We start from the raw sequence: 12,383 nt of genomic DNA, 5'->3' as shown, positions 1-12,383 counted from the left end.
CTCGGTTTCATTTAGTTCTTAAGCAAATTCATAGTTGTTTGTGTGTTGTCTTCGCCAATGTTCCAACAAATGGTATCAAGAGCCCAGTCTTTGAGGACCTTCTCTTGGTGGTTGCTGTTTGTTTGTGAAATCGAGCTTAAGAAAGTAGGAAACCAAGTCTTGAACTTGTTATAGCAGGATGAGCTTCACACCACCTCCACCTCCTGTGTTCACTGGTGAGAACTACCATATTTGGGTGGTAAAAATGAAAACGTACCTTCAGGCACACGATCTATGGAGTGCAGTGGAGAATGATGCCGAGCCACCTCCATTGAGAGCCAATCCCACTGTTGCTCAGATGAGACAAGATGCGAGAGGACCGCCAAGAAGCCTAAAGCCATGGCACCTTGCGAAATGGAGTATCTGATGTTATTTTCACTCGCATTATGGCATGTGACTCACCTAAGCAAGCTTGGGATAGGTTGAAGGAGGAATTTATGGGGTCTGAGAAGACTAGACAGCAACAGTTGATTAATCTAAGGAGAGATTTCGAAAATCTCAAGATGAAAGAAGCTGAGACCATTAAGCAGTATGCAGACAGAATAATGGCCACAGTGAACAATATAAGGCTGCTTGGTGTAGACTTTGCTGAAAGTAGGGTGGTTGAGAAGGTGATCACCACACTTCCTGAGAGATTCGAGTCTAAGATATCTTCATTGGAGGACTCGAGAGATCTCACAACCATCTCTTTATCAGAATTGGTGAACTCACTCTATGCTTTAGAGCAGAGAAGGGCTAATAGGTAGGAAGAAAATTCTGAAGGAGCCTTTCAAGCAAGGGCCAAAGAGAGCTCCAGTGCAAACCAAAGAGGCAAGAAGCCTTGGCTTGACAAGAAGGATAAAAACAGAAAGGATTCAAGCAAGAAGACCTACCCACCATGCACTCATTGCAAAAGAACCACACACTCAAAAAGAAACTGTTGGAGAAGACCAGATGTTCAATGCTGGAAATGTAAGCAATATGGTCATGTTGAGAAAATCTGTAAAAGCAAAGGCAAAGCTCTACTACAAAGAACAAGATCGGGCACATCTGCTGAGGATCAACAAGCTCGGGAGGAGCATGTTTTCAGTGCATCTTCCCTTGCAACTACAAACAGAACCGAATGTAGTTGGCTTGTAGACAGTGGATGCTCACATCACATGGCTGCTGATGCAAACTTGTTTAAGGAGCTTGACAGAAGTTTTAGCTCAAGGATCAGAATTGGCAATGGGAGCTGCATTGAAGCCAAAGGCAGGGGTGATGTGTTGATCAGCTCAAGTTCAGGTAACAAGCTGATTACTGATGTGTTGTATGTGCCCGATATAGACCAAAACCTGCTAAGTGTTGGTCAGCTGGTTGAAAAAGGCTATTCTTTGTCCTTTAGAAGTGGTTCCTGTGTTATTGAAGATTCTCTTGGTCAGGAAATTGTCACAGTACCTATGGCAGACAAGTGTTTCATGTTGGATATTAGTCAGCTTGAAAGGAGGGCATATTTGAGCCAAAGTGATAGCGCTAGCCTATGGCACAAGAGGCTAGGTCATGCAAATTTCAGGTCACTTGATTTGCTGTATAAGCTTGGTTTGGTAGAGAATATGACCAAGGTTGAGCCACTTGAAGGTGTTTGTGATATTTGTCAACTTGGAAAGCAAGCCAGGCTTCCTTTCCCAGTTGGTTAAGCATGGAGAGCTCGAGAGAAGCTTGAACTGGTGCATTCTGACATTTGTGGCCCAATGAAGACCCCTTCACTAAATGGGAGTAAGTACTTTGTACTTTTTATTGATGATCTGACTAGATTTTGTTGGATTTCCTTCTTGAAACAGAAGTCTGATGTGTTTGAAGTTTTTGGAAAGTTCAAAGCCATGGTTGAAAATCAAATCGGTTGTAGGATCAAGACATTGAGAACAGATAATGGGGCTGAGTATCTATCTGATAGATTCAAGAGACTATGTGAGCAGGCTGGGATCCATCATCAGCTAACTACTGATGTACACTCCTCAAAAAATGGAGTATGTGAAAGGAAGAATAGGATCAGAATGGATATGGCGGATGCTTGCTGTTCCAAAGCAAGCTTCCAAACTCATTTTGGGCAGAGGCTGTCAATAGCTCCGTGTACCTGCTCAACAGGCTTCCAACACATGCTATCAAGGATAAGACACCTTTTGAAGCATGGTATGGACTCAAACCATCAGTCTCTCATTTGAAAGTCTTTGGATGTGTATGCTATGTCCTTGTACCTGCAGAAAGAAGGACCAAGCTCGAGGAGAGGTCTGTTCCATGTATTTTTGTAGGCTACAGCAGTGATAAGAAAGGCTACAGAGTCTATGATCCTTCAACAAGGAAGATTTTAGTGAGTAGAGACATCAAATTTGATGAAAAGAAGATTTGGAATTGGAATGGTTCAAATGCTAGTCAATTTGAAGAGGACTCAGTTGAGGACAACTTGGAGCTAGTTGAAAGTGAGCCTAGTAATAGCAATGTTGATGACCTTCCTATGAGAGGTACCAGATCCATTGCTGATGTTTATCAGAAATGCAATGTTGCTATTGTGGAGCCTTCGAGCTATGAAGAAGCAGCTAAGGATGTGAATTGGAAGAAAGCTATGGAAACCGAAATGGACATGATTCAAAAGAATCAGACTTGGGACTTGGTTGAGAGACCAGAGAAGAAGGTTATTGGAGTTAGATGGGTCTTTAGAGCAAAATTCAATGCAGATGGCTCATTGAATAAACACAAGGCAAGACTGGTGGTTAAGGGGTATAATCAGCAGTATGGAGTTGATTTTGAGGAGACTTTTGCCCAGTTGCAAGATTGGACACCATCAAGTCATTGCTTTGCTTTGGTACATGTAAGAAATGGCGATACATCAACTTGATGTTAAGTCACCTTCTTAAATGGCTTTCTCAAGGAGGAGATTTACATAGAGCAACCCGATGGCTTCCAATTCAAAGGTCAAGAAGACAAGGTCTATAGGTGAAGAAGGCTCAGTATGAAATTTGAAACAAGCGCCTAGAGCATGGTATGACAGGGTAGATGCTTACCTGTCTAAGCTCGGGTTTGAGAAAAGCCTGAGTGAACCAACCCTCTATGTAAAGAAATCCAAGGATGAAACATTGCTGATTGTTTCAATCTATGTTGATGACTTGCTAGTGACTGGAAGCAAGGATATTCTGGTTAATGAGTTTAAAGCACAGATGCAAGAAGTATTTGATATGACTGATTTGGGGGTCATGACCTACTTCTTTGGCATGGAAGTGAACCAGACTGATGGAGGGATATTCATTAGCCAACATGCATTTTCCTTGAAGATACTGAATAAGTTTAGCATGCAAAATTGCAAGCCTGTAAGCACACCAATGGCTCAAGGAGAGAAGCTGTCAAGCATTGGTGATCATGCAAGGGTCGATGAGAAGGAGTACAGAGTTTAGTAGGTCGCTTGCTCTACTTAACAACAACTGACTGATTTGATGCATCTGTAAGTTTGTTGGCAAGGTTTATGCATTCTTTGTAATGTAATGCATTTCAAAGTCGCCAAGAGGGTCTTGAGATACATTAAAGGAACTCGAGGCTTGGCATGTTATTTAAGAATGATGAGAAGTCAAGCTGGTTGGTTACTCAGACAGTGATTGGGCTGGTTGTATTGATGATATGAAGAGCACTTCGGGGTATTTTTTCATTCTTAGCTCGAGTGTGTTTTGCTGGTGCTCAAAGAAGCAATGATCGTTGCTCAATCAAGCTATGACGAGTATATAGCAGCAAAGAAGAAGATAAATCAAGCCAATTGGCTTAGGAAGTTGCTATATGATCTTAATGAAGAGCAACTCGAACCTACTGAAATTAAAGTTGACAATCAATCAGCAGTGGCTATTGCTAAAAATCCAGTCTTTCATGGTAAGACTAAGCATTTTAAAATCAAATTTCATTTTGTTAGAGAGGTGAAGCAGAGACAGAGAAGTTAGTCTTGTTCATTGCAGCTCACAAAATCAATTGGCTGATATCTTGACTAAGCCACTTGGTACAACAAGGTTTGAGAACTTAAGAAGTAAGATTGGTATGTGTTGCATACAGTCCAAGGAGGAGTGTTAAGCATTGGCCTGCAATGCAACATATGGCTAACAAGTCGACAAGCGGACCAGGCGGTGCAGCAGAACCGAATGCAAACAACTAGCTTAGGACCATTTTGTTCTTTTTGTTTCAATGTAACCAACTTCAGTTTGTTTATAACTTGTTGTCAAAGTTAGTAGGATTTGTTTTTGATTTGAAGTTGATGTAGTAGCTGATATGTCAGCTTACTTGTGTTTGTAATTCAAATTTGTATTAGTAGATTAGTGGGAGTAGTTAGCTCATTAGGTAATAGTCATTTTGACTTGTAAACTTTGTATTTAGTCCTCATTATCAATGAATGAAGTGTGTTGCTGATTTTATCCAAGTTTTGCTCAAGTTCTTTTTCATTTTTGCTCTCGGTTTCATTTAGTTCTTAAGCAAATTCATAGTTGTTTGTGTGTTGCTGCTGCCAATGTTCCAACACAGCATAATGAAGAGGGGTGTGTCCATCTTCATCTCTTTCTTTTGTCAAATTCCCCTTCTTCTCTAATATTATCTTTACTGCCTCTAAATCCAAACAAAAAAAAATGTCAATAGACCTGTTCTTTATTTATTTTAAATTTTAAAAAAAAATGGAACTAACTCAACAACATACCTGCATCTCTAGCCATAGCTGCTGCATGCAAAACTGTTCTACCGTGGGGGCCGCCATGAGCTGTTGATTTCGATTTATCTAATAGCATCCTCAGCATGCCCCTGTCTCCTCTCCTAGCTGCTATGTAAAGTGGAGTCTCCTGCTTTATATTGGCAGAATACGGAAAATCAGGGTCTTCAAACTCCAACAATGCTTTCACCACTTCAACATTGCCACATCGTGCTGCTTCATGTAAAGCCGTGTTGGATTCCTGATCCGTAATCCTCAGCATCTCCCTCACGTCATTTACTTGATCCATTCCCAGCTTCTCTAAATATCCATCTCTAGCTTTTGCACAAGACTTGATTAGAAGTTTCACAATAGCAGAATGTCCATACCTTGCTGCAACGTACAAAGGAGTTTGGCCTTTAGCATTCGTTTGGAGTAGCAGTGACGGACACCTGCTAAGAATTTGTTCGATAAAATCTGATCTTTTTTCTCCTCTTATATTAGTAATTAAATCACGCATAGGCGGAAAGAAGCATCCATATAGTAAGGGGACGAATTTGATTATTGGGAGAAATATGTTAAAAAGGAAGGCAGCATTCTCCTGGGTTGCCAAGTTAACATGAAGCACGTTGCAATGGTTTGGGGTCTTTAGCGACTCAAGTTGAAGCCCCTGGTTATTATTGAATACTTCAATGTTGCCTTCTGCCGCTGCCTTATACAGCCAAGCATCCATGTGAATTATGTTCCCTTCAGGCTCCATTTTTGTTTATCTATTTCTTCTTGGATAACACCAAACAAAATTGAATTAATTAGCTTCAAACATCCAAAATTCGAGAAATTTTTTTATTACAAATTCAAAAAAAAATTCAAATGTTTTACTTGTTTGTCAATTAGCTGGCAACATGCTTCATTGAAATTACCTACAAGTTGATCAAAACAAACGAAAACTATATCATTCCCTAATTGTTGAAAGCTCCGTAACATATTTTAATTCCCTTTTGGCGTCCACGTTAATTTAAAAATAACAAAAAAATTATTTTGTTGAAAGTTAAGATTGTTGAGACATCAAATATAATAGAGTGGAAAGTTCGAAATTATTTCACAAAATTGGTTGAAACATAAGAGTTTAGGGGTGAAGCTAGTGTTGGAGGGATACTAGTACCCTAAAATGGAAAATTTTCTTTTAGTCCATTTATAATTTATAAAATTTTAAATTAATATTGGTAAAATTACATTTTGATCTTCCAAAAGGATAAATATAATTTAATTTAATCTTTTAAAGCTTATAAAGATATAAGTTCTCAAAATGGTAGAATTGTAATTTTTAAACTATAGTAAAAGTATACAACTTAATTTTTTATGTAACCAACTGTCGAACTGAAACATTTTTCTATTGATTTCTATTATAGACTCAAAATTTTCTTTTTAAAAGGTGATTTTATAGGTGTTTGATCGCACCTAATAAAAAATTGGCGACAACTTCTCATTTTTAAATAAAACCTTGTGTTTTTCTTAAACCTAAAATTCTCATATTTTTAATGATTAGTCAAACTATTTTAATTATAAGGAGAATTAGTTACAACATCTTTATTATTCTTTGAATTTAATAAATCTTACTTTAAATAAATTGTGATTTTTTTATCTTTTTGAAATTGTATGTATCAACTAATAACTTTATATTGATTTCAATTAAACGGAGATTATTAATATTAAAGTAATATTTCACCAAATTTTGTTTTTCAAACCGAGTCAATTAAGTTGTAATGTAAAACTAAATAGCAAAAAAGTAAAAATAAAGTGAAATCAACACAAATAATACATGCATAAATTCTAAAAACACTAAAATAAGGCACAAACAGAAGCAATTTCAGTCTAAAAACCAAGTTTAAACCAATGAAAATGGTATAAAAATATTCACAAAGTATGCCGAGATCCACACAAGAATTGAAATCCATTTGCGGGTAAGTAAAGAGGTGAAAATAAAGGCAGGGCCGACCAAACATGAAGCTATGGCAAGTGCGTGAGAAGGTTTTAACACAACATAGTTGGCTGTGCTGAAAGCAATCACCATTGCAATCAGTGCACTATTAAGGAGATTTTTAGCGGTCAACCGTGTTATTAAAATTTTGCGTCGCTGATTTGAGTTTGAGGAAAAGAAATACATCGTCCTAAGGTAAACGGAGAGGGTGGAAAGAGAGAGAATAAAGGCCAATGCATTCGATATGATAAATACTTTAAAGGTTGCCTCATGAATCAGAAGAGGAGTACCCTCTTCGGATCCTCTTTCACTCTTGAAACCACCTGGGACGGTTATCGCTGCCGCGAATGTGACCGTGGCTATAAGTCCTGCCACTATTAAATGACCTTCTCTTTTCTTCTCCAAGCTTGCTGTAGAGATAGTAATTGGCAAGCGAAAGGGACGAACTGGTTCGTCCGCCACTTGATCATTCTCAATTTCTTCCAACAATTCATTGATTTGCTCCTGCCATGCCAACAACATTAGCCAATTGTATTGTAGGTTTATTAAAGATGTTAATTCAAAACTTGAATATTAATAAAACCATAGCCATGGAAATGCAATACATATGCACGCACACACACCTGTTTATAATGATGTTTCTCATGTTGAACTGCATTATAAACTTCTTGAGGTGTCATTCCAAAAGCACCTTCCAACTTCATTAGATTTCTGAGTGATCCATATACAATCTCAATACCACCACGCTTGAAAAGAAAAAGCTCTAATGGATAGGAAGAACCTCTAAAAGCCAGATAATGAAGTAAAGTCAAACCTTTGTTGTCCACTTTTTCACAACAATCTGGACATAAAATGAGAATCTTTGAAACTGTTCCAAGATAACCTTGTCTGGCTGCCATAAGAAGGGGTGTCATCCCCCTCTTTTTATCACCCATATAGGCAGCTGATACATCCCTTTTTAACAGTTCTTCCACAACTGAGAATCTACGACCTAAGTGTGCAGCATAATGAAGAGGGGTGCGTCCATCTTCATCTCTTTCCTTTGTCAAATTCCCCTTCTTCTTTAATATTACCCTTATTGCCTCTAAATCCAAGCAAAAAAAAATGTCAATAGACCTGTTCTTTATTTATTTCAAAATTTTTTAAAGAAAAAAATGGAACTAACTCAACAAAATACCTGCATCTCCAGCCATAGCTGCTGCATGCAAAGCTGTTCTACTGTGGGGGCCGCCATGAGCTGTTGACTTCGATTTATCTAATAATAGAGTCAACAAGCGCCCAGATCCTCTCCTCCTAGCTGCTATGTAAAGTGGAGTCTCCTGTTTTTTGTTGGCAGAATACGGAAAATCAGGGTCTTCAAACTCCAACAATGCTTTTACCACTTCAACATTGCCACACCCTGCTGCTTCATGTAAAGCCGTGTTGGATTCCTGATCCGTAATCCTCAGCATCTCCCTCACTGCACTTACTTGATCCATTCCCAGCTCTAAATCTCCATCTCTAGCTTTTGCGCAAGACTTGATTAGAAGTTTCACAATAGCAGAATGCCCATACCTTGCTGCAACGTGCAAAGGAGTTTGACCTTTAGCATTCGTTTGGAATAGCAGTGACGGACACTTGCTGAGAATTTGTTCGATAAAATCTGATTTTTTTTCTCTTTTTATCATAGTAACGAAAAAATTCAAAAACGGATAGGATGGTACAATTCCTACGGAGAAGATTTTGATTATTGAGAATTTGACAGTCTCCTCCGTTGCCAAATTAAGATGGAGCACGTTGTCATGGTTTGGGGTCTTTAGCGACTCAAGTTGAAGCCCCTGTTTATTATTGAATACTTCAATGTCGCCTTCTGCTGCTGCCTTATACAGCAAAGTCTCCATGTGAGTGACGTTCTGTTCAGGCTCCCCAGGTTCCATTTTTGTGGATTTATTTCTTCCTGGATAACACCAAACAGAATTTAATTAATTAGCTTGAAGCATTCCAAGCTCAAGAAAAACAATACTGCAAATTCAGAAATTTACCAAATGCCTTTCCAGTTAGTTACTTACGCATATGCCTCCATTCAAGTAACCTACAAATGACAACTATATATACATGAACACGTTAGTAATAGTAGCATATTGGGTTGGGAGTGAGGTCAATAAAGTAGGAGTTTTTTTATGGTGAAATTTGGTTTTAAGGAAACTGCAAAGAAGGAGAAGAATTAAAGAAAAGAAGGGAAGAAAATGGGGTCTAGAGCTCTTCGTGGTCAAGTTAATGCTGCCCTATTGTCTTTTTTTATTCTAAGACAGTGTTTGGTAGCTCAGAAAACTGTTACACACTAAATTTTGGTCATGTTAGTTATTATTGAGTCATTCAAACTAAACCCTAGATTTTCTTTGAAGTTTTTCTTTAAAGAAAAATTGAGTATTCATTTATTAATTTATAAATATTTTTATAATCTTATATGTATTTTATAGAAGAAACTTTTAAGTATATATTTTTATTTTTAAGTTTTACTTTAAATTTTTAAGAATCAAGATTAAATTAACATAATGTGTAAAGTTAAGGGTTAAATTTGGTTTTAAAATTAGGACAAAATTAATAGAATTTGTAGAGATTGAAAGGCTAAATTTATTAATATGCCAAAAATATCAATTGTTCATAACATTAATGACTAAATTAGACTTTTTAAATTTAAGTGACCAAAATAATAATATTCTAATAATTGAATCATTATTTGTATAACTTACAATAAATATTATTATCATATGATGACTTAATTGTAAGCAAAAGGAAAGCAAATGGCCCTAAAACAAAGTTGCTAGTCATCGTTAAAAATACTAAAAATTGTTGAAAAGTAGATGCTCCAAATCCATCATTTTTAATACAGATAATGCGCACAAACGCATGCTTCTGCCAAATTAATTTCGCATAATGCAAATTAAAAAAAAATATTTAGAGTTAGATTTATTATTATATCAAAAATATTTTTAAAAAATTTACTAACTAAAAATTTATACTTCAAACAAAACGACAATCTCTGGTTAGAGGTCAGGTCAATAAAGTAGGTGTTTTTGATGGTGAGATTTGAGTTTAAGGAAACTGCAAAGAAGGAGAAGAATGGAAGAAAATGGGGTGTACAGCTCTTTGTGGTGAAGTCAATACTGCCCTGTGTTTCTTATTAGGCCATAATCAAATTTAAGAGCTGCTGCTTAACAGCTATGAGTCTTTGTGGACAAGGCAGCCTTCAATTCCTTGCAGTGCGACATATATATTTTTATTAATTCCCTTTCACTACAAAAATTACCAGTAGAAGATGAGAAATTTACTAATGTTAAAAAATAAATGATAAGTTTTGATTACGGGTGAGTTTAGATGGACGGTGCGTCTACCTGCGATTAGTGTAAAAAAGATGTGACGGTAAGATTAAATATTGTAGCAATATTATAGCGTGAGACAAAAAGTAGGCTAAATGCACCGTACTGCACCCAATCGCCCATCCAAACCCATCCTACATCAATTTAATGGTTGAAAAACACTTCGTCCCCAAAAATCTCCTTATTTTGACTCTATATTTTATTTAAAGTGATAAGATTCGGGTCATACAATCTCTAATAGTATAAGCATCAAAATTATCATTTTTAAATTTATATGTCACAAAATTATGGTCATGGTATACTAAATTTTAATTATAAAAAGTTGTTATAAATAGATTTATCTAAATGTACTATCAATCTAATTCAAAGGTTAGGTAAGTATGGGTCAATCTGAATATTTTATTCTAATTTTAATTTTAAAACATTAATTAAAATTAGCAAATGGGGCCAAAACAAGGTTGTTAAAGATGATTAAAATACTAATTAATTGTTGACCTGCCACCAAGGCTATCGGAAGCTTATCATTGAATCGGAAAATGTGAGGGGCGATGGATATTTTAAAGAGGCGACTAAGGACCAAGCTATTGTCAGATGGATTCCATTTTATGCATAGGAGACGGGAAGCTACTAAGATTGCAGACTTTATGGCGCCGCTGGGTCCTGATTTGGGAAATACTGCATTTTTTTGAAGACCCACCACCTGGTGTTTTGGAGCTTCTTACTTACCATGGAAACAACTCCAGTCTTTGATTTGGTTTGTTTTTAAGCTTTTTGCTGCTACTTTTTTACTATCAAAAGAGAAAAAAAAAGATTAAATTGTTAGTATAATCATTAAGAGTTAATAGTGATGTGTGAATAGTTATTGTAGGAAAAAAACAACACTAGTTCAATTCTAAAAAAGATTGGAGGAATCATAAATACTCCCATATCATTATAAATGTATTCCACAAAATATTAATAGAAGATAAAAAAATATCAAAATTTTATCGAGATTTATTAAATTATGCCTACATCCTCGAACACTAATAAATATATTTCATTGCAAAAGATAATTAAAATTTACAAGAAAGAAATAACGAATTTTGAGATAATTTAAAAGTACAGAAACCTCCTCTATTTATTATAGTATAAGTACTCCACAACTTTGTATTTTTTTTTAAATATGTGATTGTGCTATTTCAACATATAGGCACTTTAGTGAATTTGGTAATTAATACCTATTTGTTACCTAAACTTTTTTATAACCTAATTGATATCCAAATTTGGGATCCGTTAACCAATCAAGTACTTTTTTTTTTTAACAAAATACCATTTCCATGAGGGAGTCAACATCGACATTTCGAGTTCCAATGATATTACAAAAATCTTTTGCCGATAAGGGAGTTGCTTTTAAATAACATTTCGAGCAAAAGTTGGATTGAGAAATAGAGGCCGATTTAGGGGGTTAGTAGAGGCCCTGGCCCCTTAAAATAGAAATTTTGTTATTTTGATAATTTTGTTATTTTAATCCTTTAAATTTTTAAAAATTTTAAATTAATAAAGATAAAATTGTACTTTGAATCCCTAAAAATGATAAATATTTAATTTAATCTTTTAAAAATTATAAAGATATAGATAATTTAATTTCGGCCCTAGATCTTTTTCTTGACTTCGCCCCTATTGAGAAAGCTTTTCATCATGGGCATGTTCATGTACTTATGTTTTTCCACCACAAAATGGAAGTATGGAAAAAAAAAAAAGGTTTGGCTTCAATAAAATTACTACGCATTATGGTTGTTTTTAATGGTTGTGCATGTATAAGCAAATGGTATAAATAAATATTCGCCCACTAATTATTTATGTTAAATTAATTAGAAGTTGTATCACAAATTTAGTTTTGTATGCAGAAGACAATTTTCGTTAGCCGGTAATTTAAATGCATAATTTGTAGCTCATGGAATCATGATTGAGAAAGTGATTAATGTAAAAATTATTGTGTTATCTAAAATCTAATAAGGGGAGATAGTTTATCTTGATTGTCGGAATAGGATTAACTCTTAAGTAGAGACATAGATGTGTTAATATGGACTAATAACACATTATGCTAGACAAAAAAAATCTTAAATATGTTTAAAAATTATTTACTTTTAACGTTTATTGTGACCTTATTTTACCTTAGTCCTAAGTATACGATAGTCCAAAAACAACGAAAAAGACTATTTGGTTGAAAGTTAGGATTGTTAAGTCATCAAATATAATAGATTTGAAAGCTCAAAATGACTTCATCAAAATTGGTTGAAAATGTATGGGTTTAGGGGTGAAACTAGGCAGGTGCTCTACACCCCTAAAATAAAAATTTTCTCTT

General features: G+C 35.6%; 2 protein-coding genes across 2 annotated transcripts; both read right to left on the bottom strand.

The window, feature by feature from the left end:
* Positions 1-4,492: 4,492 nt before the first annotated feature.
* LOC108459160 (ankyrin repeat-containing protein At5g02620-like) lies at positions 4,493-5,462 on the bottom strand. The gene is made up of 2 exons (XM_017758518.1): positions 4,715-5,462; positions 4,493-4,626 (listed from the first exon to the last, which is right to left on the bottom strand). The coding sequence occupies exons 1-2, from the start codon at positions 5,460-5,462 to the stop codon at positions 4,493-4,495; spliced, it is 882 nt and encodes a 293-aa protein (XP_017614007.1).
* Positions 5,463-6,518: 1,056 nt separating this feature from the next.
* Positions 6,519-8,807, bottom strand: LOC108459159 (uncharacterized). Its single transcript, XM_017758517.2, has 4 exons — positions 8,702-8,807; positions 7,858-8,616; positions 7,304-7,764; positions 6,519-7,184 (listed from the first exon to the last, which is right to left on the bottom strand). The coding sequence occupies exons 2-4, from the start codon at positions 8,594-8,596 to the stop codon at positions 6,588-6,590; spliced, it is 1,797 nt and encodes a 598-aa protein (XP_017614006.2). The 5' UTR covers positions 8,597-8,616; positions 8,702-8,807; the 3' UTR covers positions 6,519-6,587.
* Between the last annotated feature and the right edge of the window lie 3,576 nt (positions 8,808-12,383).

The sequence above is a fragment of the Gossypium arboreum genome, chromosome 4 (assembly GCF_025698485.1).
Source record: "Gossypium arboreum isolate Shixiya-1 chromosome 4, ASM2569848v2, whole genome shotgun sequence".
Classification (NCBI taxonomy): domain Eukaryota; kingdom Viridiplantae; phylum Streptophyta; class Magnoliopsida; order Malvales; family Malvaceae; genus Gossypium; species Gossypium arboreum.
Note: the sequence above shows the minus strand (reverse complement) of the source record. Positions and strands in the feature narration are given on the sequence as shown.

Bases quoted from the DNA above. Each gene is read 5' to 3' on its own strand.
- LOC108459160 (XM_017758518.1), bottom strand. From the start codon at position 5,462: ATGGAGCCTGAAGGGAACATAATTCACATGGATGCTTGGCTGTATAAG. The intron at 4,627-4,714 runs GTATGTTGTTGA...GTTTGGATTTAG, and splicing joins AGCTATGGCTAGAGATGCAG to AGGCAGTAAAGATAATATTA.
- LOC108459159 (XM_017758517.2), bottom strand. From the start codon at position 8,596: ATGGAACCTGGGGAGCCTGAACAGAACGTCACTCACATGGAGACTTTG. The intron at 7,765-7,857 runs GTATTTTGTTGA...GCTTGGATTTAG, and splicing joins AGCTATGGCTGGAGATGCAG to AGGCAATAAGGGTAATATTA. The intron at 7,185-7,303 runs GTGTGTGTGCGT...TTGGCATGGCAG, and splicing joins AGAAACATCATTATAAACAG to GAGCAAATCAATGAATTGTT.